A 27,811-nucleotide genomic window follows, 5' to 3' on the forward strand; every position below is an offset into this window, starting at 1 on the left:
GAGAAAGAGGATACGAGACGGTTGTTTTCTTTCTCTTCGTTCTTCTCTGGTTTTATTACTCTGGTACGTTTGCGACAAGTGGAATGGCGTTTTATACGAGAAGGCGACGGAGAAAAGGAACAAAAGAACTCGTTGGTTCGCGAATCGGCAGTGGAAACAAGCTTTAATGTTCAGTCAGTAGAAAAGGAGCGAGACTTGGTAGACGCCGATCGAATAATTTCTACAAAGGGAATTTTTACGGTATATTAATTCTTCTTTCTCGTTCCACTAGATATTTAGAAGCCAATTTTATTTTCAACATATCAAAACGTTAAGGATCCAATTAAAGTGGAAAAGTTAATATCGTGAAAATTAGATCGATTCGATTTAAGTTTGGTCAGATTGTTAACAGTTTGGCTTTTCGAAAAACAAATATTATCCTCTATTACGGTGATAAAATATCGTTTATTTTTAAATTTGCATTAAAAATAAAACGCACAATGTTTGTCAGATCAACGTTTTTTCTATTTTAAAAACTAACGTGAAAGTGCATATCACGTTCAAACCGGGTTTCTACTTAAACATTTCTCTCGACAGAGCAACAACGAGATCATGTTTGAGGGAAACGCGATAAAATAGGTCATCCTGTATTATTCATGAAGACGTTACTGACGACCGAAGTGGCTTGATACGGTAACTGCTCGCTAATTAGGGAAACATGGTGCGCCCACAACTATCTACGATGAGCTTGTAAGCTATTTCCGCGTTCCTGTACGTTCGCATTAATTAACAAAGTTGGGAGTCGAAGCAAAGGTAAACAGGATCCGCTGTAAATCGACGACGTAACATTCCTATAGGCAAGATAAAACGTTGATACAATGCGTGGTTACGATTGTCCACGTCGATAAAGCAGTTTTGAGATCAAAGTTAGTAATTACCGACCGGTCGGTTGCAACGAAATCTCGAAATCACTCTCGTTCTTTCTTATCTCCTCTGTTTTCCACGGTGTTGGCATGGTGTTGGTCGGCGTCACGGATAATTAATTACCCACTTTTAGCTTAATCCAAGAGTGTACCTGGTGGGATTATATCGCGGTCGTGTTCTCTTTCTCCTTTGTCGCTTTTCGACCGCCTTTCCTCCCATTCGTGGCCACGACTCGTACTTCACTGAAAACAATGGCTCGTCGCCAACAATGGCTTACGGAGAGATAGAGAAAGGGAAGAAGGTTAAGAGGTTCAACGGAAGAGGCTAGGAAGATATATTTATATCGTGTGCTCGAAAGATATATACGCGACCGATATCACTGATTAGGTGCGACTACGTGCATCAAGTGTTTCGTGAACTAGGAAGCGGAACGAGCAGAGAGGTTAGTTTTCTAATTGACGATCGATTATCTAATTACCTTTGTCATTGGCTCCGTTTTAAACAAACGATCGATGTTCGTTTTCGTGAAAACATCGTGAAAGGAATAATTGCTATTGAAGATACTTGTTGCCTTTGACTGGGATTTTACGAGGGTTGCTTTAAAAGCGTAACTCTTCGATTTTAATAAAGTTTCGCATACGTTTATATGTACGATGAATGTATCAAAATTTTATTTATAGACGGTCAAAAATTAGAAATTATAATTAATTTCGTCATATACAAGATCGCAATTAGAGTTGTAAAGTTAATTTGTATATGATAACATTAACATTTGTCTATAAAAATTTTCCCAAACTTTACGCGTATTTTATTTATAACCGACCGATCATTTACGACTAAAATTTCGACTGCAATTACTATATATATATATATATACCCTCGCCATCAATGTGCCAAATTTCATCAAAATAGGATCAAAATGACAGTTCTGAAGCAGCCCTCGTTAGTCAAACCTTTCAGAGGTGTTTCATCGATGTGGCACTCGTCGAACGATTCAGAGGCGGAGAAGAACGACGGGGCAATGGGCAATGAAATTGCAGTAATCGAGGTAGAATTGCGTCGCGTCCCCAGTGGGCCGTGACGTTAATCAAAGCGCGGTGTGAAAATAATGCGCATCAGGGACACCTGTCGCCCCGGTAGCCGCTCGTTTCGAAATCTCGGCGTCATAAATCTGATTAGGCGGCGCGTTTAGGGAGAGCCGGCCCGTGTAATCGTTCGTGGAACGTTCAATTTCGTCCGCGTTTCCGCTGGTTTGCGAGGGAAATCGTTTCGTTCGACGGTGGTCGCTGGATTTCGACGAAAATTCGGGCGTGAAAATGGGGTGAATTTCCTGTTTGCGGAACACGCGACGCTTCTCGTGCTCGTTTCCGCTTTCGATCCTTTGTACGGGGCAGGTGCACGATTGGAACGAGGCAGAAAACTCGATGGAATTTCCACAAGCCCTCCCCGATTTATCTTGCGGTGTTGTTAAAAATTCCAAAAGGAGAAGAGCGCAGATACTGGCGCAAATGCCGGTGACTTCGGTCCCACGGCTCCGGAAACCGCAGCTTTTTCGATTGATTCTTTTTACGAGCCAAGTTACTCTTGGATTTCTTCGTCGCTTTCTTTTTATCGATCCTGGACCGAGTTCGTAACTCTGTTCAGAAACCTCGAGAATGTAATCGAAGAAGTATATATACGAATATTCGTTGCATCGATCATTTGATCAATTTTTTAATTTGTTTCTTCGAAAGCAAAATAAAAATAAAGAAAGGTTTTTGAAAAAAATAGAATCCTTTTCGTGAAATTTGACTCGATAACATTCGTAGCGAAATGTTAAAAATTTTGTATTCAGAAGAGGAATCTCGCAAGTTCGTATTCCCAAGATTTCAATATTCGCAGAGCGAATATTCTCATCAAGGTGAAAATTTCACGATCTCGAATTCACCTTCGGTCGCCTACATCTTTTTATCAACAGATTTTCACATTTACGAACGAAAAGGGATAAACCGTTGAAATTATACCGATTCGATTTACTTGGAAAATCGGTTCTCGTTTACGGGAAACGTTCGTTCCGATATAAAGTTTGATCGACGCATGAAATCGAATTTCTCGTGCATTTCCTACCTTCCAGTTTAAAACGGTAAGCAACTTTTCGGCGTTTCTTCGTTATCAAATCGGTGATCGGCGAAATAAAAGAATGTTTGGCGGCATGTTCGTGGCTGGTATTTCAAATTGAAGAAGCTTTCACCAATGTCGCGCACGCTTCGAGCTTATACCAACTTTTCAGACATTGTTATCGAGACAACTAGTTTGGATTCTGCTTTCTCTCTCTCTCTCTCTGTTTCGTGGGAATTGTTATGCAACTTTGTGTTGCATAGCTTCCAGCTGCCGAGAGGAATATTACCAGGGAGCACTTTCGGAATTGCAAGCCACCGGGAAAACGAGGAAGCTCCAACGATTCTTGCTCGACGCCCAACTCTTTATTTTTTCTCTCTTTTATGACTTTGCATAGAGCTCGAGAAATACAAATCAGTTCCTTCTGTTTTTTAGATAAAATTACACAATATCAGTAGCCTTCGTCACATACGATTTTGACCATTCGTCTGATCATCGAAGTTCAATAATGAATAAAAATAACTATTTATTGATCTGGATATCTCTATAAATACACTTAATACTAACTTTGATAAAAATGAAGAAACCAATTTGTAATCTTTTCCCTGGAGAGACGAATAAATTAAAATATATATTTTTTTTTTGAATATACTCGTATAAAGATCAAATAAAGAAAGTAAAAAGTTGTCAATGAATGTACGTGCGAAGTATCGTCTCCTTTTTTGCAAAATGTGTATTGCTGATCATTTGATAACGATTATAACAATGAATCGAACGAGCAAATATGGATAATAATCGAATTAAGCACTCACCTCTATTCTAAACGTCCATCCCTCCAGGCTGAGTAGCTTAAGGGTGGTATTTCTGGCGAGAGCGTGACAGAGTAATCTGGAAGGGTGGTCGTCGAGGGCGAGTCTTGGACTTGCTAGATCTAGAAGTTGAAGACACGGTGCCTCTGTCAGCGCCAGAACTAATGGCATCACATCCGCCGGTCTGGATGCACCGGCCGCCCTCAGAGCGTCCAAATTGCGCGCTCTTCTGATGGTCTCTCCCAAGCAGCCCGCGTCCAATCCGCCCAGTAAACACTTGGACACGTTCAGGGACCTCAGCTTGCAGTTCGGCTCTCTGGAGCATTGAGCGAATCATTCTCATATTAGCCTATTCGTTATAATTTGATGAAGACGAGTATTTATATATACGAGAGAAGAATTTTGTCGAAGAAAAAGAAAGCGAAGAATTAAATAAAAAAAAAAAAGGAAAGAAACGCAGCGGAGGAAGATCTAGAAATCTAGATGCGATGAGAAATTGTGTTGAAAAGGGGCGGAGTGAAAGAAAAGAGACTCTTCACGGTATTCAGTGACACAATTGTATTCAAATCTTAACGAGGATCCACTCGAGTATTAATAATGGTATCGGTAATTGGAAGAATCTTGAACTCTCCTCGATATCGGAAGAAATAGAAAATTAGCATAGGAAAAGTGGGGCAATAATAATACGGGAGGGATTGACGAGAGTTTTCGTTAACCTGACGATATAAATTCCAATACGAATAACGACGATATAATCGACATTAAAAAAAAAAATAATAATAATAATAATCTAGCATAACTCGAACGAAAGTTGAGCAGATTTACCTGGTTCGAGGTGGAGAAGAGCAGACCGGAGAGCAAAGAGACGGAAGGATTTAATCAAAGCAACTGACAAGTCCAGTAATTACGCAAGATCGATGATTATACCGGTTGTAAGGTGGCGAGGATAGCCGTATCTTTATTAATTGAACGCAGATAGACTTTTAATTAAATCTCGTTCCCGACAGATGAAGGGGCGGCGAAAGAAAGAAAAAAAAAAAGTAAAAAGAAAAAAAAATTGAACGAGGGAAATTAAGATTGTTACAAAAATGGAGATCTGAGGTAAACGTAATTACGGGTACGGATAGTGAAATAACGGCGGCGGTCTCTGTTTAACGAGATCGATTCCGGGGAGTTGATTATTCGGCGGGTCGGTTGTAAATTGAACAGTCCCTCGATAAATCAGATCACCCATTAACACGTGTTTGCAATCCTTTACGCGATATTTGCTTAATTAACCGATACGTTTCATCATATTGTAAATGTATATCGATAAAATTGAGTCGTTGAAAGCACGAGAATCGATAAATCCACAAATGGAAAGGGATCGTGTTCCACAAAGAATTCTACCATTCGATTTTTAGACTTCGAGTAGACTCGAAATCACATTGTATTAAAAAAAATGGAATATTGGAAATCAAAAATATTGAAAATATACAAGTAATGGGAATCGCAGATATTAAAAGTAGAATATTGGATCAAGCATTGGTAAAGTATTGAAAATCGCAAGGATTGGAAAGGACATAGCGTGATTGCAAATATTGGAAATATCGCAGCTAGTAGAAATCAATATTGCAAATTACAGAATATAAAGCCAGATATCCAAAAATCAACAAATTTTTGCCATTAAAAACTCCAATGCTCTTGTGCATAAAGTATAAGAATCTTTTCTTCATTATCCATCTATTTTAATTTTCATCCATAAGGGATGCGTGTTTGACAGATACGATCGAAGAAGTTCAGGATCAGAATTGCGGGTCTATTTAAAGGTATCCACTTCTCAGAGGATATTTACTCGGGCTATTAACGTGGTACAATATGGCAGGGACGGGGGTGCAGCTAATGGCGCGCCTTTAATGGCGCCCGGGCTACGAGGAGTAAATCCGAGTGGGTTGGACGTATCTATCGCGGGGAAAAAAAATATAGCTCGCGAAACGGTACGTGCCGGCCGTGCTTTGAATCTTTCTCCGAGAAATAAACATTTTATTCAGACCGTTCACCGGTCGGATAAGCTATTCGCCCAATAAAAGTGATACTTTAAATCAAAGCGTATCGGTTCTCTCCTCTTCGTTTCAACCGTGTATAATTCTTAAACGCTCGTACTTGGTGAAAATGAACGGCCAATCGATCACTTCCACGACGTATTTCGGGTGTATCCCGCTTTTTCTTTTCTTCTTTATTTTTCTCTCCTTTCGTTCCTTCTCGCGCCAATTGATTCCCCTTTTCGAGCAGCGCAGCGTGTTCGATACGCGTTTGTAATTTCGCGGACGCGAAAACATTCGGATGAATCGGGGAAGAATGGAAACGGGGAGATTTTTAAACGGTTGGAACGAGTCTGGGTCGCGAGTCGAAATTGGAACGCTTGGTAAATGAAATTTATTCAAATTACGGGGTAATCTTATCCAAACGAAGCTACGAATAATCCGGAATGAAAACTGGAAGCAGCCCGGTTGTGAGGCGAGAGAGGAGAACTCCTCCTCCTCGCGAAGGAGATTTCTCTGGGGTAAGGAGGGAGGGAAAGGGAGCAGGAATCGATGGACACACGTAGCCCATTGTAACTCGTAAACAAGTTAATTGCACGCCAACTCAGAAACTTGCTGTCCTCTCGCAGTTTCCTTTCAACTTCGTTCAAAGAAGATTGTCCGAAGTTGCTCTCGGCTCGCGTACATCCAATACGGACGCTTTAACGACGTTAACCGTTGCCGCGTTTCGTGCGATATATCTCCTGCCGTTTTCTCTTCCTCTTCCATGAAATCCATGGAAACGAATCGAACTTCGTTACGAATTCAAATTTCGATCGGGCTTCGAAATATATTTCGCGATCGAACATTTCGAAAAGTTGGAACAAGAGTGATCTTCTTTTTTTTCTCCTTTTTTTGTAAATCTAAAAAAAGAGAAAGAAGAATTATTATTTCGTCTTTTGAGTTATTTTCTTTTTTTCTTTTTTTTTAGTCGCTTTTTTCGTCACGGTCGTATCAGTCGTCGACTCGCAGTCGCAGAATTCTTCGAGTAACTCTTTGAGCTCGCCACGCTCGAGTTATAGCGAATCGGAAATGCGAGTGGAGAAACGCCACGCGAAAGGACGTTTGCTAGACGCGCGTATGAATGAGTTGACGATATTTTTAATTAAAAACACAGAGCGGACCGTCAGACGCGAGTAAATTGGACCTCGCCGAGAAAAATATTTCCGAGATTATTTCTCCGTGCTTCCGCACCGACTCGTTTGCCTTTTGAAAAATATATACATTTTCGTTAAATTCCATCGCCCACCTTTATACACCGTTGGAAATTATCAAACCGTGTATTAACGTCGATAAATACTAAATGGACAATTGTATTGGCGTGAAATTGATATTCGAATAATTTTGATAAGAAAAAAAAAAAAAAAATATTGAAATACTTATCAATTTTCTTCGACAAATCTTAAAAACTCATTCTTAATCGAGAATTTAAGATTAAAACAGTGGAATTTTTCCTCGCCAACCCAAATTAAGTACAACAATCGACAAATTGGCGTTAATTACGTTTGAACAATTTTTTTAAAAAATTACGAACAAAGATCTCGGATAAATTTTCGGGGAGCGTGGAGACGAAACAAAAACAAAATTCCACGGGGTCGCTGTTATAATCTTCGAAAAAAGAAAGAAAGAAAGAAAAAGCCACGCTGACAAAAAGGGAAAGAACAAAGGGAGCAAGCAGGGGGTGTAAATTATTTCTCGCGTTTCAGGGTTGACGCGTGATAGTTTGTTCGTAAATGGAGAAACAATGAGACTAAGGGCACACCCGGTCGACTTCCGTTTCGCCGCGGCACGTATCGCGGCGAGGCTCGCGCGCTCGTAAACGGATTCATAAAGGAGGGTGAGGAGTGCTTTCTTTTCTGGCTGCCTTTTCATCAACCACGGAACAAATGGTCCAGACCGCGGCCAATAATGGAAAAACACGCCTGTCGTCCCTTCTTTTTTTTCACAACAACGACATTTCTGTTGGTCCCGCTTCCTACTTCCTCTTTTTACGATCGCTTCGTGTTCGAATCTCGATGACACGCGCGAAATCCGAATCTAAAGCGTTCAATTGTTGTTCTTGTTTGACAGGACCTTCGCTTCTTTATAGAGAAGAATGTCTGTCGCTTAGAAAACTACACGAAGATTATTAATATGGAATTTGTAAGTGAAACTATCGATGTAATTGCGCATGATCATTCAATATTGTTGAAATTATCTCGTTCACATTCGAAAATCGGGACAGGAGAAAAAATGTTAATCCTCGTATCGCAGTAGAAAAATTCAACAGAATCGAGATAACTGGAGAATCTTATCGAATTGTTGTTTAAATTATACGATATTTGATATACGACTCGTAATCAGAGGAGATAGAAATAATAAGCGTATAATACGAAAAATTATCGTTATAACGAGGTTAAACTGGGAGATTAAAAAATACGTGGGTTCAAAAATTTCTCTTGGTCGTCCGTAACACAGCAGTTATCCGCGGGCATGCTCGATATTCGAAAAATCTTTGGTATCCGGTTTATAACGTTGCGCAAGGAAAACTGGCGACCGCGGGATTATTCGACGCGGTAACACCGGGAATTCCCATGAAATTTCCTCTCGCAGCTGGTCTGTTCGAATTATGATGCGAAACGTAGATGAAAGAATTCCATTGCGGGCCATGTAATGGAAATGCAAAGGCTGAAAGGGATTTTTGCGTGGTCGCATGTGCGTGAACAATGGACGATATCCAGGTGACGTGCAGGTGAGACTTGAAATTAACGCCCGACGAATGCCGTGGGCAGGTGACAGAATTTTATTTTGAAATTCCATGGTCTCGATAAAACTCCATAAAGCTCGAACCAACCAAGCGAAAACAGACATACGAGACAATCCTTTGTCGATCGATTATTCCACGTCTATTGTTCGTAATTCTGAGAGACGGAATTTTTGGGGAATTTTTAGTGAAAAGAAAAAAAAGAAAATTTTCATCGAAGAAATGGAGAGGAAAAAAATTTTTGCGATCCGACGATCGTTTTGCAAAAAAACGATGTTGATGAAATCTATTTTTCGACATCCTTAAATTTTACGTCTAACAATCGTTCACCCTGAAAGGTAGCGCGCCCCCTTCACGGAAACTTTCCAACAAGTTTTTATAATTTCTTGAATGGCCACTCTCCTCCGTCTCTTTAATTTCCATAACTCATTTACCGGATGTTCGAGAACCAAATCTCGAAAACTTTCTTCAAGAGAACTACTCGTTGCAGCGGTTTCTATCAACAAACTTGTCCGATGATTAGGGCCGAACTAACTATTTTCGGCTAAATGAAAATTTATTTTCCTCTTTGCTTAAATATCAATAACTCCACCTTTTAAACTAAATCCTTATCCGTAGCATTAATCACTCTTCCAATGTATGATTTAAATTTATATTCATATATACATAAAACAAAGCACATTTTATTACGAATATAAACATATAACGGCGCTAATTCTGAATCTCATAGTGTTAATAATACTTAAAATCTTAGGCAAGCTTGTGATCCATCTCGTAGAATATATAATCCCCTCACCTGATGGCGTTGAAGATCTCGTGGAAGCCAGTTCCTTGATGGCTACTGACGTCGCAAGTGGGCAACGGGTGCAGAAGCGGCAACCGGTGACAAAGTACGCTATCGCTGTTCCTCTTGCTGCTTCCGTTGCTGTCTCTGTCCCTGTCGTTCTGCGGCAGCGGTCCGTTTCCGGTGGTGGGCGCGGGACCAAGGCCAAGCCCGAGGGGGAGCCGCGGAAGGGTGGCTGGCCTCGTTAAGCTGCCGTAGGCTGCCAATGCGCCCCTCGGCAGGGACGAGTAACACCGATTTAAGGGTAGCGTGCCAAGGGTACTGGACGCGCATCCGCTGCTTCCGGATCCGGATCCCGAACCTGCGATGCAATTGTACGACGAATCACTGATTATGGATTAACGTATTTGACAAATTTCTGAAAGTGGTGCATTCTACGATGGACCTGCCATGATGATGTAGATTTAAAAATTTGGACAAATATTATTGGAAAAGGAGATTAAAGAGGATTGGAATTTTAAGTCTTAAGGGTTGGATATTCTTCCAGAAAGTGTAAAAGTTTTTTTTATTTTTTCCAAGATTCAAGGAATGTAGAAGATATTTATGTTTAAAAATTTATAGCAATTCTTGGTTAATGGACGAGCAATCGTTAAAACTGTGGAATCTTGTACTTTAAAACTTTATCTCTTTCATTTATCCCGATACGATACTTCCGCTTCTTGAGATATTATCCGATAACTTTTAATCGTTTACTTTACTTCGTTACAAATTAGGAAAAATTTAAATCGTTGTGACTTCAAGGATAATTAATCCCTCCAACGAATGGAGGATTATTGGAACGATTAAAGAAATCGTATCCTTTAAAACATTTTTTTGATTTATCTCGATACAACTTCCTGCTCCCGAGATATCATCGTGTCAAGAGAAAGATAATTTTTAAATCGTTTACTATTTTTCTTATTCTCTTGTCTCGTTGATCTATCCAAGATTCGTAGAAAAAATTCATGCAATTCTTGGAAGATTTCAATATTAATCTCTGCACTATATTAAATGAAACGTTAAACGAAAACCCCTTATATCTCAATGATACGAGATTCTTCTATTCCCCGAGTAGATTTTGATCATAAAATTTTTATATTCCGCTCACGTTTTTCATATAAAGAAAAACGGGATGTTTCACGAATGTTGTTCACAGCCGCATTTAACATTAATATTTTACAACATAATGTTATACAACCCCTTTTCTCATAGTCCGGATGACAAGTTTTTAAATGCGTGGTGTCTTTGACACGTAGACGATATTACAATCTTCCGGAATCGGGACAACCAACCGTTTCCAGCTTTAAATTTCAGCCTTCAAAGCGACGCTGAAGTAATTTGTACTTAAATTAGTCTCGCGAGAAAACTCGTAAGATTGCGTGACTCTGCATAAACCCTCGCGACGACTGGATTAAACGAGACACATTGGGTGGCGGGTGTTTAAGCGAGTTCTGGCCCGAGTTTACTGGCAGTAAAGCTTCTGGCCCCGTGGAATTAATATAAACGAAGCGTATAAGCGAGAAGGGTAACGTTGGTTGGCTGGTGTATTGCCGGTTCGTAAAGTAAGCGACAGACTCAGATCCGGACAGGAAGTGGTTACGAAGGGAACTTTATTAAGGGCTCTCCTCCTCCGCCTCGTGCTCGAACGCTTCGTAAGATAATGGCTTCAATGACGAACGATGCGTCACACGAGTGCAATGCACTGCTAAATAAACCGCGATGCAAGTGTGACACGAATTATTAGGAAGAGGCAAATCGACCGATTTCGTCGCACTTACAGATACTGCACACCTCTTTTCTAAATTTAGAAAAAAAGTTTCGACACAGAATGTCGGTGAAAATAATTAATCCTAATATTCCGTTGTATTATTTTTCAGATTAAGGAAACCTGCATCTCATTCTTGTATTCATTCTTGTATGCAGGCACCTCTTTTCTAAATTTAGAAAAAAAGTTTCGACACAGAATGTCGGTGAAAATAATTAATCCTAATATTCCGTATTCCGTATTATTTTTCAGATTAAGAATCCCATTCTTGTATTCCGTGGATCTCCGCCGCTAACACATGTGTTAGCATCGCGAGTTGCATGTAGCGCGGTGTGTTGGTAATAAAAGTATATTCCGGTTTATAAGCGGTCGGACGTGTGTTTTACGGCAACCTCATCCCGCTGATCGTATTATCACGAATGGTGGAGAAACTTTATCGCGAACGAGATACGCAACAGCTCGTGCTTGGAAAAAATATAAAACGTTTACGAGCAAGGAAAAACCCGCATCTCGAAAGAATTTATAAAGTCTCTACCGTCGAGCGATAAAATTTTTACAGAATTTGCAATTTGTTATATGTATCCGAATCTCGATGCGATACTCGAGATAAATACGTTTCGAAGGCAAGGGTCTACGTTTAATCTCGTCGAAGACGAGAATTCAAGGGATGGAATCGTGGCCGTGCGTTTACTAAATTACTAAATTCCTGTTTGAAAACTCTTGTTCAAAAACCTAACCTAACCCAACATAGCTAACTGCTACTTTATTAATTCTTCATCTGAGAAATATATACATGATAATTTTACGATTGAATCGGGAATTATATCGCAGAGTAGAATTTTACAGAAATCTACTCTTTGCCCATTACCCGATATTTAATTGGCTGAAGAATAACTGAAAATCGAGGCAATATTTCCCTTTATGAGAACACGCCTGGTGTTCTGTTTGGCGCGAAGGGAAATGGAAAGCGCCGCTTCGAGCCAGGAAATGAAACTCGTCGCTAGGGAAACTTCTACCTAGGAATTGCAGCGACTGTCATCCCGACTATCGCTCCACGGTGGAACAATTAGCAAAGGACAGGAGCGGTAAGTAGCCCAGGCAATAAGCAACCGCGAAACACCGATGGGATTCGTTATTCTTTTAACAATTTGCGAGCGAACGTTGCGCGCTAGATCATTCGTACGACGTCTCAGAAAAACTAAATGAGCTGGATTATATATTTTCGAGAATGAACTCGTAAACTCGAAGCCTTAGACATAATAGCGCGTTTCGAAGGGAATGCGAGTCTGATCTTATTATTTTCCATTTTTCTATTGGGGAAATAAAAATAATTTTTTTCTAGAATTCGTACGGGTTTTGCAATTTTATTTAACGCATTCGGGTGATACCGAAATGGAATAATATGGGAAAAGGCGATACGAAAAATTTGTCGGATATCCAGGCTTTTCATTCGCATAAATGTTCATCCGGTATCGGTGTCGCCATATATTTCTTAATTTTTCATCAATTTTACAATTACTTTCTGCGCTTATCAAAAATCTATCAGAGGATTTTTATCTCGATTTTTTAAGTCGCATCGAAAAAAGAAATGTTTAGAATTCGAAATAGAGAGAGCATTTCAGAAATCGATCGAGAGTCAACTCTCTTGTTCCCGTGAATTCAAAGAGAATTCTTCTTGTTCACGCATGACGAAACTATCGACGTACGTTTACGAGTCGTACGAGTCGAGAAGCGCTTTCTTTCTCGCGATCCGGGATCTAAATCGAGGCAACGGCCTTTTTTCCCCAAGATTTTCCAGGATGGCAGTACTCAGTTTTAGCCAGAAAGACACCTTTTTACCTCTTGACGAATCGTTTTAACACGGCGACAATCGCCGTGCTCGTATCGTATCGAGCCCGCTGTTTTTATCGCGAGATAAACGACGACGACGAATTTACGCTGGCTCGCGCGCCAAACCCTCCCCCCTCCCCCCGTGCAAAAACCATTTCCCGTTCCGAAGCATCGTAATGGCCGTTTCCATCGGCCACGGTACATTGGATACGAACGTTCCTCCCTCGTTCAGAGCCGATTTAATTCCGCTTCGAATCTCCTAGGCACGATCGAATCCGCTCGAATACTCATTTCTCGGGAGTTCGTTTAAACCCCACTTGCTCCCAGATAGACTTATTATTTCAGGGAACCGATTCCTATTTCTATTCCAGACTCTTTCTTTCCTTTATTTCCTTTTTCCTTAATTTCTTTCTTCTTCTTCTTCTTTTTTTTTGGATTACCTCTTTTTTTTTACACATTCATTGTTTCGTATTCCCTTTATCAAGCTCGATTTAAAAAAAAAAAAAAATCCATCCATCAAAAGGGAAATTATTAAGAAGACCTTACGTCCTTTCTCTTCGGAATCTTCCTTCGTTATCGATTCATCAAGAAAAATGGAACGTGGAACGTTTTGAATAATCGAACGCGAGGAGGAGAAACGAGCTCGGTTAGGTTTCACGTCGACAACCTTCTCTGTCTTTATTCCAGTTTTCTCTCTCTCTCTTTTTTTTTTTTTTGCTCGCCCGCGTCTCTGGTTACGCGCGTTCGAGACGCGTGCAGACGCGGATACGGTCGCGTGTCCCTCGCAAGGATTAATTACACGCGGAGAACCCGTTGAAATTGCGCGAGAATCAGTCACCACCACTATCTACCACCACAGTCACGAATCACGAGATGGCCGAAGATTAAAAGTAAATCGAAACTGTGGAATATGGATCGCTGACAAGTTTTCTAGAAGAGAATACGAAGAGAGAAGTTGCGTAACAACACTTTCGCTCGACGGGTATTCCAACGAGTATCGAGATAAAGCGGAATAAAGGAGGACGTAGAAGTAAGCGGCAACCGTAAATCTGATACCGTTGCACTTTTAAAAGATCGTGTCTAGCCACTCGCGAAAGAAACGAAAGCAAAAATCGACTGGAAAAAAGAAAGAAAGAAAAACTAGTCAAAATAGACGGACAATGAGTTCTTCTCGCAATATTTTGCAAATTGAAGAATGAAAGCAGAGCTGCATAAATCGTAAATTTGAGTCTCTCGTTAGAAAAGAAGCCGTGTCGTTTCCAGTATCGTTCGATCAAACGATGGAGGCCGAGAGTCGCGAGCATCGACATCCAACTATCCTATCCTCCTTAACATGAGGGGAAGGAAAGCGAGGGATGCAGAAACGGTGTGCTGTTGTTCTTCGACGATGCGGAGTGTTAACAGTTCCGACCGAGGAGCTCCAAGTTCTTCGAGTTACCAACTGTTTATAGTATAGCCTGGTAGCTCTGGCGGCCAGGATCGATCCGCAGCGAATTCGTTACGTTGGAAGAGGTCACGTTTTCCCGATAACGGTGGTGCTTTATTAACTTTTCGAGTTTCGTTTCACGTTTAATATATTCGAAGGATCGTAAATCTACTCTCCCCTCTTCTTCTCTCTCTCTCTCTCTCTCTCCGCTCGAGAGATAGACTCGAATTTCTGGCTGGACAATCGGAAAGTTGCGAATCGAGAGTTGGAGTTTTCAACAACTTTTCGGTTGGGAGAGTTTTCGCGCGAAGCAGGGTTGGACGTGGCGGGGAGAGATCCGATTTCCAAGTGGAGTAGGAGCGCGCTTTCCGCGCGGCGTCGCCACTATTTCGCTAAATAACCACTTAAGACGGATAATGGAGGAGCCACGCGCGTATTAAGGGCCCCCAGGGGAGGGGAGCTTGACCCAAATTATCAAAGAACATTATGGGTTGCATCTAAATTCATTCGAGCGCGCTCGTGCCGCGCTGAACAAGCGGAATGGCAAAGGGAATAATAAAAAAGGCGCATCTTCTTCCCCCGGCCGAGTTTCATTCTTTCCCTCCTTGGATTTCATTAAAGAGCGGAGAGAATAGGTCGCCGCGACCCGGTCAGGATAATAATTACGTAATTCGTTGAAAAAAAGAAAGGAGAAGGGAGAGAAATTTAGAAAAGAAGGGAGCCACGCTTCCGGGAAACGAAGATATCTTTTTCCTTGTATATGTCATTTTCTCGCCTTCGATTCGTGGAAATTATTATTTCTCTGTAACAAGTCGACGACGAACAGATTCAATCTCTTCGAATCGAGCGAGCTCGATTTCGTTTCTTCCGCTCGAAAACGAATTACGTTTCGTAACCTTCCCATTGGAGGAACCACGGTCACTATTCCTACGTAGACCAGAGTTGCAGAGATCTATTTTCCCGATCGGGTCGATCGACCAGACTTTTCTAATTACGTTACGAGACGAAAAATCTTCTCTTCTCTTCGGGATTCGAATCGATCGATCCTCTCTCCAACGTAGAAAAATACGAGAAATCTGGAAGTAGAAATCGCACGGACTTTTTCTAAGGACTTAGCCTTCTCCGATCTTCTATTGGATATCCATTCACAATTTTATCTAGATAAGAGAATTGGAACGAAATTTCGAAATTCATCGATCCTTGGACACCGTCCATGATCGAATTCGAAAAGTAATTTCTTTTTTTTTTTCTTCTTTTTCTCGCCTCGACGCAAATTATTCCTAAATATTTCCAGCTCACGTAGCGGGGATCTTTCTCGTTCGTTGCCCGTTATCGGGCGTTGGAGCATCGAGTTAGGGAAGCGGACAGAAGCGGATTGATTAGAATCCCGTAACGGAAGCAAATAGGCGTGCTCGGCTCGAGGCCAGCCTTTATTGAGATCCGAGTGGCCGAAGAGAGATTGGCGCCCGCTTCGTGCGGACGTGTGCCCGCCGGCGATTCGCTCCTCTCGCTCGAAGAGATCTGCGAACAGACGGTTGATACTTGCGCCGATACACACACACAAGCGCAATTTTGAATCGGAAAGGAATCCTCGAAGGGGGGTTAATCGTGTCTTGAATCGCTGTGAGAACGGCTGATAAAAACGGTTGATATCGCGAATTCACGTTTCGAATTGCAAGCTGAAATTGTTCATCCGAAGAGAGAGAGAGAGAGAGAGAGAGAGAGAATTGGAAAATGAATGGATTGTGAACACGCGAGATGGTTTATGTAACGGAGATTGGATTATCATAATTGTCTCTGAACCGCGGGATGGAATTATGCAATATCATTTACCAAGGTTTCTGGTGGGTATCTGATGTATCTGATTATCGGGGATCGATTGGCTTTTACGAGAATGGATTCGAAAGCTAGTCGTCGTATTGAAATTGCATCGCAATTTGCAATCCATCGTTTCCAATTTTTCCACCGCGTGTAAACACGATTCTCTATTCACGATTATTTCTTTTTTTTATACTATATACATTTTGACGAGTACACGGTGATCGTTCATCCGGAAATGATATGCACCGATTCCTTTTGGATAGCACGAGGCGCGAGCAAAACGAAATATTTTCCCTTCGGTGAACCGTTTCGGTGTCGTTTCTCGCGTATTTTCCCTTTCGCATCCGGTTCGCGCATCGTAGCTATCGAAAAAAGGAGGGGAAAACAGGAGGGGGAAGAAAAGGATAAATCGACGAATCCTCTGGAGGAAGCGTGGGGCGAAAGATTTGATTTGTCTATGGGGTTGGTTATAGACACGGCGTCGCCGCCTCGGGAAAAAGATTGCCTTCGATTCGACCTCGATGCGGGATCTTGAGGGACTGCTTTCAGACCAGTCAGAAGTAAACTCGATCTTCCTGTTATCCGTTTAAAGAAAGTGGGGGGAGGGGGGATGATCGAAAGACTTGGAGCGTCTTCTGTGGAGTGAAAAAAGATTCTCCCTCGAAACCTTTACTTTTCCTTGTCGAAATTCTACTGCTATGCTGGATTCGTAATGGATCGAACAACGAGGAAGGAACACGACTACAATCGTCGTCTTCAAGAGACGATCGATCGATAATTTCCTCGAGATCTCGTTTCTTCGTCGTCGTCGAGATAGGGCCGCTCTCTATCTCCTCGTCCTCCGGCGACGAGAGGTTGCCCTCGGTTGTTTGTAATTACCGTAGCCGCGAAGGAGTAACACACCGTATATACAGCGTGTACACGGGCCGGGTGTTTGCCGATACCGGTCGTGACGATAACATCAACCGCGAGACGAGCGTTTGTCTGAGACACGACGACGAGATAGGTGGCGAGAATCGTTTCGAGGGCGTGCGAAACGAGGGAGCACGGTGTTGCCTCCAAGCCAAATGTTTGCTTTGTGCGTTTATAGCGGGATTATGCGCGCCTCGGGGAATTACGAGGATAAGGAGGAATCGCGGGAGAATGGATGGAATTTCTTCGGGTGGACGATTTTTCACGGATATTTGATATCCGCGTGGAATATGTTCGTGAAATTTAAAATCTTTTTTTATCCTTTAGTCTCATCAACAGATTCTTATCGCTATACGATCCTTACACGAGGAGCGTGTATCGACACGACACAATTCAGAGAACAATTCAATAATGCAAAGTGAAATCTATATGTATCCTTGCGGAGCCTCCTTCGAGGCGCGAGCAACTATTCCGATACGGGATACGACAGTAAAGGTATTCCCAAAATGGGGATCTCATCGAGGCTATTCATGCATGTGCATGAGAGAGAGAGAGAAAGAGATAGAGATAGTGGAGAAGATCGAGGGGATGGAAAGGCGTTGGAGGAAGACGTTAAGGGGCTGTTAAGGGAGAAGGTTTGGACAGGGCGTAACAAAGGGGCAGATGATTAATACGTTATTTGGGAGCGGAAATTCACTTGGAAAGTGTCGTTTGCACGGTGCTCCGCGTATAAACGGAGCGAGGAAGGGCCGCTGTTCATCTTCCTCGAGAGGGAGGATTGTTATCATTCCTGGGGAAACGGATTCACCCCGATTCAAGCCTCGTGCAAACTGTCGTGCTGATTTTTCCTTTCTTTCCTTTTTTTTCTTTCCTTTCTCCTCCTAGTTGTGCAAACACCAGAGAATATCTGCGTCGAAGAGGAAGGAGACTCGAGACGAATTCGTGGAGGGATCAGGTTCTCTCTCTCTCTCTCTCCCTTGGAAAGTTTATTCTAGCCCAATCGTTTACTTTTTACATAGAGAATTTCGCCGCAATGTACCCTTCCGCCCTTTTGCCCGATATCCCCTCCCTTCTTCTCTTTTCATTCTCGAGAATGCTCGTTACTCCGTCCTTTTAATCGAATCGTCGCGACCGAGAATTTTTATATCATTCCTCGCTCGTTGTGTTTGCAGATGGAATCCGATGGGACAAGGCAAACCGATCTTTCAGAAGGCTCGAGAAGAATTTCGAGAAGGACGAAACTAATTCCAACGCGAATTAGAATAGCCGTCGTAGTAGCAGTGCTAGTAATCCGAGATAAATCGTGATATAAGAGAAGCTCTCTCTCTCTCTCTCTCTCTCTCTCTCTCTCGGCTTATGAGAAGAGAATAGTTGAAAGTTGATCTCACACGTGTACTAGGTGCAAAATGGCGCTTGTGAAGTTTGTATAAAAGGGTTGTGAAGTTTCAGTTCTCAAGTTCGATGGAAAACACCGCTGGAATTTGCGATTTGCCTGTTCTAATTCCAACTTTCTAGCGGGCACTCGCGGACAATTAACTCGTTTCTGGCTCGCGTTCACGCGTCCTGGGAAAGGATTTTCTGCCACTTTCATTATAACCTCGATGATTTTTTTTTTTTTTTTTAGAAAACGGGGTCAAAAATTCTGGAACGAATCAATCTCGATAGAGTGGCACTTTGCCCGGCAAGCAATGTTATCGTACTCTACACTTTATGTCGATCTTCGCCGATGTTGCTCGCTCTCTTCTCGACAACCCTTGTTGAGCCAATATTCGAGTTCCCATTTTAGATCAATGGTACGTACTATCTTCGTATCTGTCATTACCTTTAAACCCGGCTATTTTTATACAAATTGAACGTAATACGAGGAAATTTAATATCTTCAACTTATGATACGACATCTGATTTATTTCGAAGAAACGAAATAATCCGTCCAATACGATATTACAAATATATCGCATAAGAAGAACGGGCAATTTAAAATCTATGTAACAGAATTACCGATATATATTTGTAAATACTACATTTTTCTTAGTTGCAATTTGACCTCTTCCCGATTCTGTCTCGTTATGAAGATTTCGACCCAAACATGAATAGCACGAGTGGGATTCGTGGAATGAATTTTTTCAATCGAGAATGCTTTAATTTTTACCAGTACGATCCACGAGAAAATCACGATTCTTAAAATCTACGTTGCAAAGTGCCCTACCGCCCGAATTTCGTCGAAGCTAAATGATACGGTTAATTATCGAATCCGGCCAAGAGCATTCGCATTCGTTTTCAATAATTGCGAAATTGATCGATTCTGACAAAGACCTTAACTCTGTTCTCCTGAATCCATCGAATTTCCAACATTTGGCGTTTAGGCGTTTCCAGCTCGACAGAGTTAGGTTTCATCCAAGTGCGTCGCAATAAATCTCGATGCAGCGTGTTGGCGCGCTATCATGCAGATTGGCCTTAATGGCGGCCGATAGTGGATCGCGTTTAACGGCGCGTATCGACATTTTAAAATAGCATCCAACACCGTTCGTTTTTTTTTTTTTCAACGGGCGAGAATCGGTCGATTAAACAACGATGGGAAACGTTTAACCCGCGTGATCGTTAATTCGGCTCGTCTTAAGCCACAGAACTTTGTTAAGCTCACGCTCGTTGATCGAGCGACGTAAGAACCATGCTTCGTCAACTTTCCAAGCTCGAGCTTGTTCGAGCTCGAAGGGTAAGTCGAGATCGATATAATACGAGAATCTATGCGAGATTTTTAGATTCTTTTTAGACACTTATTATTAATAATGCTCGACCGTATTATTAAGTGTGCAAATAAGTTCCTTCCCTCTTTTTTTCTACGATCATAACTTTTGACCGAATTCGTATTACTTTACCGTTTGTGTTGCCGTTTAAAACAGCGTTCTTTCGTTTTTAAGAAGAGTCGTGATGAACGCTCTAAGAGTTTCCAGTCCTGTGCATTTATCTTTTGCATTTCAGCTTAGGAAATCAGGTGAAGCTAGTGAAACGGTTTGTGAGAGAGAATACTTATCTTACAGAACGTGCAAAAAGTGATATCAAAGATTTAGAGGCGGAAATTTTAATTTGGAAGACGACGAAAATTGGCAGAAAGATTGGGAGTCACCAGACAAGCAATCTTGTATCTATCCGAACAATTGGATGATCTTGAGTATTTAATTTATGTAATAAAATTTTGAATGTGGAAAAGAAAAGAGAAAAAAACTTATTTGCACACGTAATATCGCGGATGAATGATGTCGGGTCAATATAGATTTCTATTTATTTTTTTTTTTTTTATATTCCGAGTTTTGTCGATCCTTTCAGTTTGCCGAAGCTTGTGCAAACGAACCGTCGAATGTTGGAAATTAAAAGAGACAGACGAAACGAAACGCTCGACCGAGTAAGCATTCCCGCTATTTTTGGAATTTCACGATTTACAACGATTTACAACTGTGTGTAATAACAGTTGAGAATGGGAACGAATCGTCAAAAGTAGAAAAAAACAAAACGAAGCAAAAAAATAAACAAATAAACAAAACAGAAGAGAAATAAAATAAAACGAGGCAAGGTTTTACCCATACTGATTCCAGAGCTGGACGGATCCTCGTTCTTGGCGCCCCAACTTCCGGCCAAATTGAGCGCGAGCAAAGGCCTCTCCTTGAGGAGCTCCGCGACCGAGGCCAGTCCCTCGCATCCGCATCCCAAATGGGGCAAGTGAAGCGCCTGCACTTGAACGCAGTCACGAAGAGCATCGCAGACCCTGGACACTTGCTCGCCGGACAGATTCATGTCGAGGACCAACCGTGCCAGGCTGGTCGACGCGTGACTCAGCCCACGGCAAAGGGCGTTCACCACGCACTCCAATCTGGAACACAAGCAAAACGGTGGGGATAAATTCGCCTCTGCTCGCTACGTACGAATTCGTTCAGGCCGAAACCTCCCCATTCGAAACACCGGGGATTGGCCTCGAATCATTTGCTCATTCGATTCACCCTCTGTTTGTGACCCGAAATCATTCTCATTTACCCACGGACGTGGAAACGTGGATTCGAATGGGGGGATTAAACAGCCGTGTTACGGTCACTTGGCCACCAGGGATAATCGAAACGTGTCCCGATGTTTATCCCCTCGATATATATATATATATACACACGCACCACACACACACACACACACACACATATTTTTTATTTTTTAAAAGACTTATTCGATTGTGTTAAGGAAACGTTGCAGTTTTCGTGCCAACGTTTCGCAAGCATTGCAGTTTCCTTCATCAGTGGCTGCTTGACACACTGCTACCAATACACTGCCGGCAACTGCAGTGTTTGCGAAATGTCAGCAAAGAAGCCGAAAATGTGGCCTCGAGTGGGGGATACCCCGTTCCAGTTTTTCAACCGGAGCCGGAGTAATTAAAAGTCAACAGAGCAACGTCGAATTTTTAAAAAGTGTATCTTCTCGAAAAGTAGCGATGTTTCCTTGCGCGATTCGATAAATTGGACGCGAAAACTTAAGCGGTGGTGAGATCGATCGATCGATCGATTTCAGCCTCGCGTTGTTTATGGATTCGTGCATGCGTTGTGCACGCCTCGCTTCCTCCGTTATACGTCCGCCCATTATTTCGAGAGACTGTGTGCACACACACACACATACACGCAACAGTTATGCGAAAGCTATCGATTCTTCTAGTCGAAGGGGAGAACTTGAAACGAAACTGTTCGGATTTCCTTCAAAATTGCACAGTCGCGGGGAAAAAAATGTAAGGATTTTTACGAGAAGCGATACAACTGAACGAGACGCGTTTTCTGAATCTAAAAAAAAAAAAAGAAGAGGAATTTTATCTCGCTTGATGTTTCCATTTACGAACGATCGATATGGATGAGAGAAAGCAGTGATGGATCGATGTAAATAAGGCGGGCTGAGAACGTATGTACATATTCATGAACAATTATTTGGCAAACAAAGCTTCGTTTTTAATTACGCGAGATATATGGAATTAAAATAAAGTGCTCTGTGTTTTCTAAGTTAATTAAAATCATCCAACGCTACATTACTGCTCTCGAGTAATTCTGTTTAATGATCAAATAAAATCTGATAATTACGCGACGCGTATATTAAAATGTAAATAGAATATTAAAATTAAATAAACGAAAAAGAAAAAAAGAAATGAACGTAAAAAAGGACGAACAAATTTACTTTTTACTCATCGATGATAAATTAGTTAATTAATAAAAATGACCTTTACTTTTAATTCGCCGAATTTACGAGTATTCGGTGGATCGAGAGCGTGCCTGACCAATCATACGTGCTATCACTTGCAGCTATTGATAGCTCCAAATATTCCGACAGCTGTCAGTCATCGTTATCGCAGATCGTGCACCTGATCTCGGCCGAAATTTTACGAGATATTCGTTAACGTCATCCAAAGCTAGATTGCTAGATTTTCAGCAATTTATCGAGAACAATATCACTTAATATTCAAAATGGCATCAAAATGGAAAAAAAAAAAAAAAAAGAATTCCAAGAATTATTTCAACCCAGCTTTTCCATTCGTTATTCATCATCGAATCTACGCAATCTCGATTTCTCGACGTTAAGAAAAAAAAAAAAAAAAAAAAGACACGCTAATTTAAGCGTATATATATCCTGGAAAAGCAGAAATTAATTCCTCGAGCTGAATCGAAATATTCTTCTTTGTAAATTTTGTTCGATTGTATCCGAGCGAAGGAGCAAAACCGCTCGAAATGGTGGAGAAGCGGCGAAAATTGCACGGCAATCGAGAGAGAATGGAACAAGCCGTGAAGCGTGTTGCGGCCTCTTTCGAGCACGGACTCGCGTTTCCTTTCCGCTCGATGCACTTGACGCCGCTGAATAACCGGATGACTCCTCGTCGCCGACTCGGCGGTATCTCTTCGATCTATCGATCGATTGCCGTTCTTTGTCGCGGCCTCCTTCGAGATTCCTGCCCAATTTTCAGCGCTCCTGCTTCGATATCGAGATGGTGACGACGAAAAAAGGAGGGAACGAGAGAAAACACTTTCTCGGCAATGAGCTCGAAAATGTCCCGCCTCCGGGCAAATGGTGGCTAAGAACGTCTCTCTGCAGAAGGCGTAGTTTTTCACGTTGGAATTTTTCTTCGGTATTTCGGTTTGGAAACAATCTGCAAAGTGGAGAGAAGAAAGAGAGAGAGAGAGAGATGAAGAATGCGATGCGGCGAGAGTCGAAAATGAAAATTAGAAACAAGAATGAGATAGGGGAGAGTCGAGGATGGAATGGAACCTCGAACAAGACTTTGTTCAGGGAGTAAGAATCGGAGAAATTGGACGAAATGAAACGAGATCAAGGGGAGCCAGGAGCTTTGATTGCGTCTTGTCAAGTTGTAGCCAAGTTTTTCACGTCAAAGCGTTTCGTCGTTCGGCTAAGTTTTTCCTCTTTACGGGGGGGGAAAAAAATTATGAATCGGCGCAAACTCTCGCGAAAAAGAAACTCTTCGAGAAGTTTCAAAGAGCGGAGACAAAGGGGGAAAGTAGAAGGAATCGCGAGGGGGGCAGCTCAAGAGGAAGAGCAGGTTCTCCGCGATCTCCGTGGTCGAGATTGAAAAGAACGGAGGAGAAACGGTACGCGATCCGTAATGCGATCCAGACGATGGGGGGAGGAGAGGCAGAATCCGAAAGAAAGAAGTTCAAAGGAAGAGAGATTCGAGGAGCGATAAACAGAGAGAGAAAGAGAGAATAAAGCGAAAGAAGAGAAAATTCTTTAATTCTTCGCCACGGGCCACGAAAACCGAACAACCTTCGCGAAAAGGGGGGAGGGAGAGAGAAAAATCCGCCCCATTCTTGGCCCCGGCATATTGTTCCGCCACTTTCTCGACTTTTTCTCCGCCGCGACTTTATGCAGTCATGATTCAACCCCTCAGCCGCCGCTCATTGTTACACCGCTCTTGTTGCCGCGTTTGCTCGCGGCCCGATGGCGTGCTTTGAATATCGAGTGCCGTTGCCCTTTTCGCAACGGGGCCACGCGTGAAAAACCCCGTCTCTTCAAAGAGGGGTAGATGTGTCGCTCGCGGAAGAACATGCTCGAGAATTTCATTGCTCTCGAGTTCTTTTGCTTTCGGGGAGATGAGGAACATGCCGGAGAATTGATAATTTCCCAAGAGCCGCGTCACGGAACGGAAAAACGTTATTCATCTTTCTCGAAAGATGTGGTGGTTCGTTGCTACGCTCCACGCGCAATTTTTCAGAATCATCCGTCAGGTCTCTCCTGTTCGACCTTTGCCGACGATTGAAAGGGAAAACGGATTGCAAACAGCTTTTCGAGTCGAGGGGACGCGAAGCGAAGGTTATTCGAGAATTTATCGTTGCGATTGCTTTTCATCGGTTCTCGATCTTTTTTCAACCGAGTGCTCGTTTTCCCTTGCAAAAAGAATGCGAGAAAGCAGGCCACCTGGCCTCGTATAAACCGTGCGCACGGAGGAGAAAGCAGAACGGTTATGCAAATGGGGGGGGAGGACTCGAAGCATCGACACCCTCCGCGTATACTCATCCGTGCTCGGCTCGTTGGATAAACACGTTCTTTTTCCCACCCTCGAAAACCACCACCAGGGTAAATGTCTTCCTCGCCGTTCCACGCGAGAGCAAAGTAAACTTTTTAATTTATCTTGCCGACCTTACACGCCGTACGGGAGAGAAATTTTACCGAGAGAAATTAACCGAGAAGAGTGGAGACGTTCGACTAGCAACCGTAAAGAAGCGTAAATTGGTGGCCGAGCTTGTTCTTTTAAAAGCTGTAGTTTATCATCGATGAGAAAATATTCGTGCTCCTGGGGAATTTTTTAAATTTCCCCAACATGACAAATATAGCTTCTTCCAACTTTTCGCGTTCCAGAGTAAATATATTATTATTAATAGTTCGTTATTAATAGTTAGTAAATATTTCTCCTTGTTTATTCAGACAGTCTCTTGCCCTCCCCCGAGTCTTAAAAAGCGATCTATTCGTTCGTCCACGTCCTCGACTTCTCTTCTCGAAACTTTTTTAATCCACTTTCTGACGTTGCTCGACGTTCACGCAAACAACCCGACGTTCCCCCCCCCCCTCCCGTCATCTTAACGAATATTCCACCGCTGTTCCCCCTCAGGAACTTTTCTTCTTTCTTCTTCTTATCGCGTCTCGCATACGTTCTCCTTCGAGAACTCGCGTGCCTCCGGAAAAATTTTATAAAATATATCCATCTCCAATTTCTCGCGTAAATTAATAATAATAATAATAAGAAGAAGAAGAAGAAGAAGAAGAAAAAGAAGAAGGAATTAACGGTACTCACCTATCGTGGGCAGCTTCCTCGAGACAAGTTATAACCAGTTCGAAGTCGTTCAATTTCTTCTTGCCGAGGACGCTCTTCAAATGGCCGGCCAATTTTTGCGCCTCGTCCGCGGGGAACTCTTGGCCAAGAAGGGACGTGATCCTGACGAGCTTCACGCTCTCGTTCCCGGCCAAGGCCTCGAAAAAGTCGTCGAGGTATCTCGGATCGGAGCCCCTCTCCACTTGGAACACAACCTCGAGGGCTTCGAGGGTGCACGCCGCGCTCTCGAGGATCCTCGCCCACCCTTCCAGCTCGAGGGGGGATGTGTGGACCAGAGGGGCGGGAGGCCTCTCGTTGGGCGCAGGGCCGAAGCCGGGTCCAGCGCCGACCAATCTGCACACGGCGGATATATTGCCGTCCGAGGCGCCGGCTGCCTTCAACAGCGAGAACACCGCCCTTGGCGGCACCTCCAACGGGCACAACTGATTCAATATCAGATGCGTCTTGGGTCCCAGCAGGCCGGCCAAGTGGCTGATGATCCCCGACGGCAGCCCTTCCAACTCTCTTCGAAGTATGTTGGCGTACTGGGCCACGGAGGTCAAGTAGTAGGCAGCCAGGAATTCGGCCACCGCCATGTGGATGGGCGTGTACAGGTCCGGTTTCCGCCGTTGGCCGAACGTCAATCCTTTGGTGAGGAAGCCCAACCTGGTCACCTCGATCCCTCCGCCCCGTGCGCGAAGCTCGGCCTCCGTGTAGCAACACCTGCCCTCCCTGAGCGCGGCCAACGACACCTTTCCAAAGTCTTCCAATCGTTTCCTGCAATGGCCCGGGATCTCCTCGTTGTGAGGGACAGGCGGATCCAGACTTCGCTTCACGATGCACTTGACCGCGGCTTGAACCAGCGCGCTCGTCTCAGTTGGCAAGCTTCCAGAGTCCTGGGGAGAACGAATCGTAATAAAACAAATGTAATAAAAAAAGAGACATCGATAACTCTGGTCTGGTGTACACGAAATAGTACCTGGTAGAGGCAGCAGAGCATAATCCAACCAAGAGGGTGCTGACCGAGCTGCTTTACGGTCTGGGGCTGCACGTTTAACGCCTCGAGGAACTCGCAAGCCTTCTCCGCGATGTCGTTGTGGATGAAATAAGCGACGCACAGCCTCTCGACGTGGGGCCACTCCAGCCCGGCCAAATGGATCCTTCTTTGGACGAGGGGCGAGAGCATGGCCGAGTTGCCGGCCGAGCATGTGACCAGGATCCTCGCGTCCGGGAACAACCGCCCCTCCAGAAGGTCTACGGCGTCGGCGAGGGACGCCCTGCCGCCCACGCACTCGTCGTATCCGTCCAGGATGAACAGCACGCGATCCTCCATCAGGTGGAGCGTGCGCCACACTTGAGCTATCGCGTCGCCGATTGCGGCCGTCCTCGGGAACAGCTCGCGCGCCAGGTAATTGAGCACGGGGCTGCCGCGTAGCTCGCGCAGCGGGACGATGAAAGCCAGTGCCGGGCCATCGCCTTGGATCGCCCACTGGTGAAGCAGGCGGAGGCAGAGGGTCGTTCTCCCGCTCCCGGGGCCACCCTCGATGGCCACGCGGCGAGGCGCCTCCGAGACCGTGCCGTCGCTCAACTGTGCGTGCGAGATCGAGGTCGAGATCGAGCGGAAAGGAAAATATAATTTCGTTCCTTTTTTGCGGGCAAATTGAGCGTAACAATTGGGCGTAATTGGTCGTTTATAGATAGGCGAGGGTCGATGATCGTGGGTAGGTAAGGAGTAGGGGAGGGAGAAACGGTGATCGAATGGGATTAGCGGTTCGCGCGAGAGCGGTTCAAAGTTCTCTAATTAGCAACCGGACTGGGATCGTGAAACCAAGGAGTATCCGAGAAACTAGTCACGAAGCATCTAACTTTTCTTCTTACCGCTGCCCCACTTGTGTCTGTGTACTCTGGGCAAACCAACTTCCGGTATACGAGTTGTTCGTGATTCCAGCCTGCTTTTCGTTTCGTTCTCTTTAACTTCTATCTCCGACGCGAGGTATATAACAGGTCGAACTTATCTATCCGTAACCCGCGTTGATCTTCGCCTACACTTTTCGACCGGATCGACGTGCCACGATTAACGGGAGAACCTTCGAATTTCGTCTCTTCTCTCTCTCTTTCTTCGAGTTTTATTCGAGCTCCTCTTCTAATAACGAGAATTTAGCGGACGATTGTTTCGTATCGATTCTTTGGAAAAGCGAGAGGGAAAAATTTTCTCTTATGTTCGTACGAAAAAAAAAAAAGAAAAAGAAAAACAGATTTAATCAGTGCATCGATGAGACTCTTTTCCTTC

The 27,811-nt window shown here is 43.3% G+C and overlaps 1 protein-coding gene and 1 long non-coding RNA gene across 6 annotated transcripts in view; both read right to left on the reverse strand.

Annotated features, from left to right (window-relative positions):
• The window catches only part of LOC100864409 (uncharacterized), a 165,045-nt gene that overhangs the window by 8,480 nt on the left and 128,754 nt on the right, over positions 1-27,811 (reverse strand). For 4 of the 5 annotated variants that reach the window (XM_086904752.1, XM_086904754.1, XM_086904757.1 and 1 more), the window contains 5 exons: positions 26,501-27,109; positions 25,504-26,417; positions 20,765-21,054; positions 9,409-9,757; positions 3,813-4,125 (listed from right to left, as the gene is read on the reverse strand). In XM_086904752.1, coding sequence (XP_086760878.1) covers positions 3,813-4,125; positions 9,409-9,757; positions 20,765-21,054; positions 25,504-26,417; positions 26,501-27,109 — 2,475 coding nt within the window. The remainder of the gene's footprint in view (positions 1-3,812; positions 4,126-9,408; positions 9,758-20,764; positions 21,055-25,503; positions 26,418-26,500; positions 27,110-27,811) is intronic. The other variant, XM_086904753.1, reaches the window with a different exon arrangement.
• Positions 273-1,683, reverse strand: LOC147658135 (uncharacterized). The gene is made up of 3 exons (XR_015291126.1): positions 1,382-1,683; positions 922-1,145; positions 273-830 (listed from the first exon to the last, which is right to left on the reverse strand). It is a non-coding gene; the product is annotated as an uncharacterized LOC147658135 (long non-coding RNA).

The sequence above is a fragment of the Apis florea genome, unplaced genomic scaffold (assembly GCF_048593485.1).
Source record: "Apis florea isolate Af1SG1 unplaced genomic scaffold, ASM4859348v1 contig_2350_pilon, whole genome shotgun sequence".
Classification (NCBI taxonomy): Eukaryota; Metazoa; Arthropoda; class Insecta; order Hymenoptera; family Apidae; genus Apis; species Apis florea.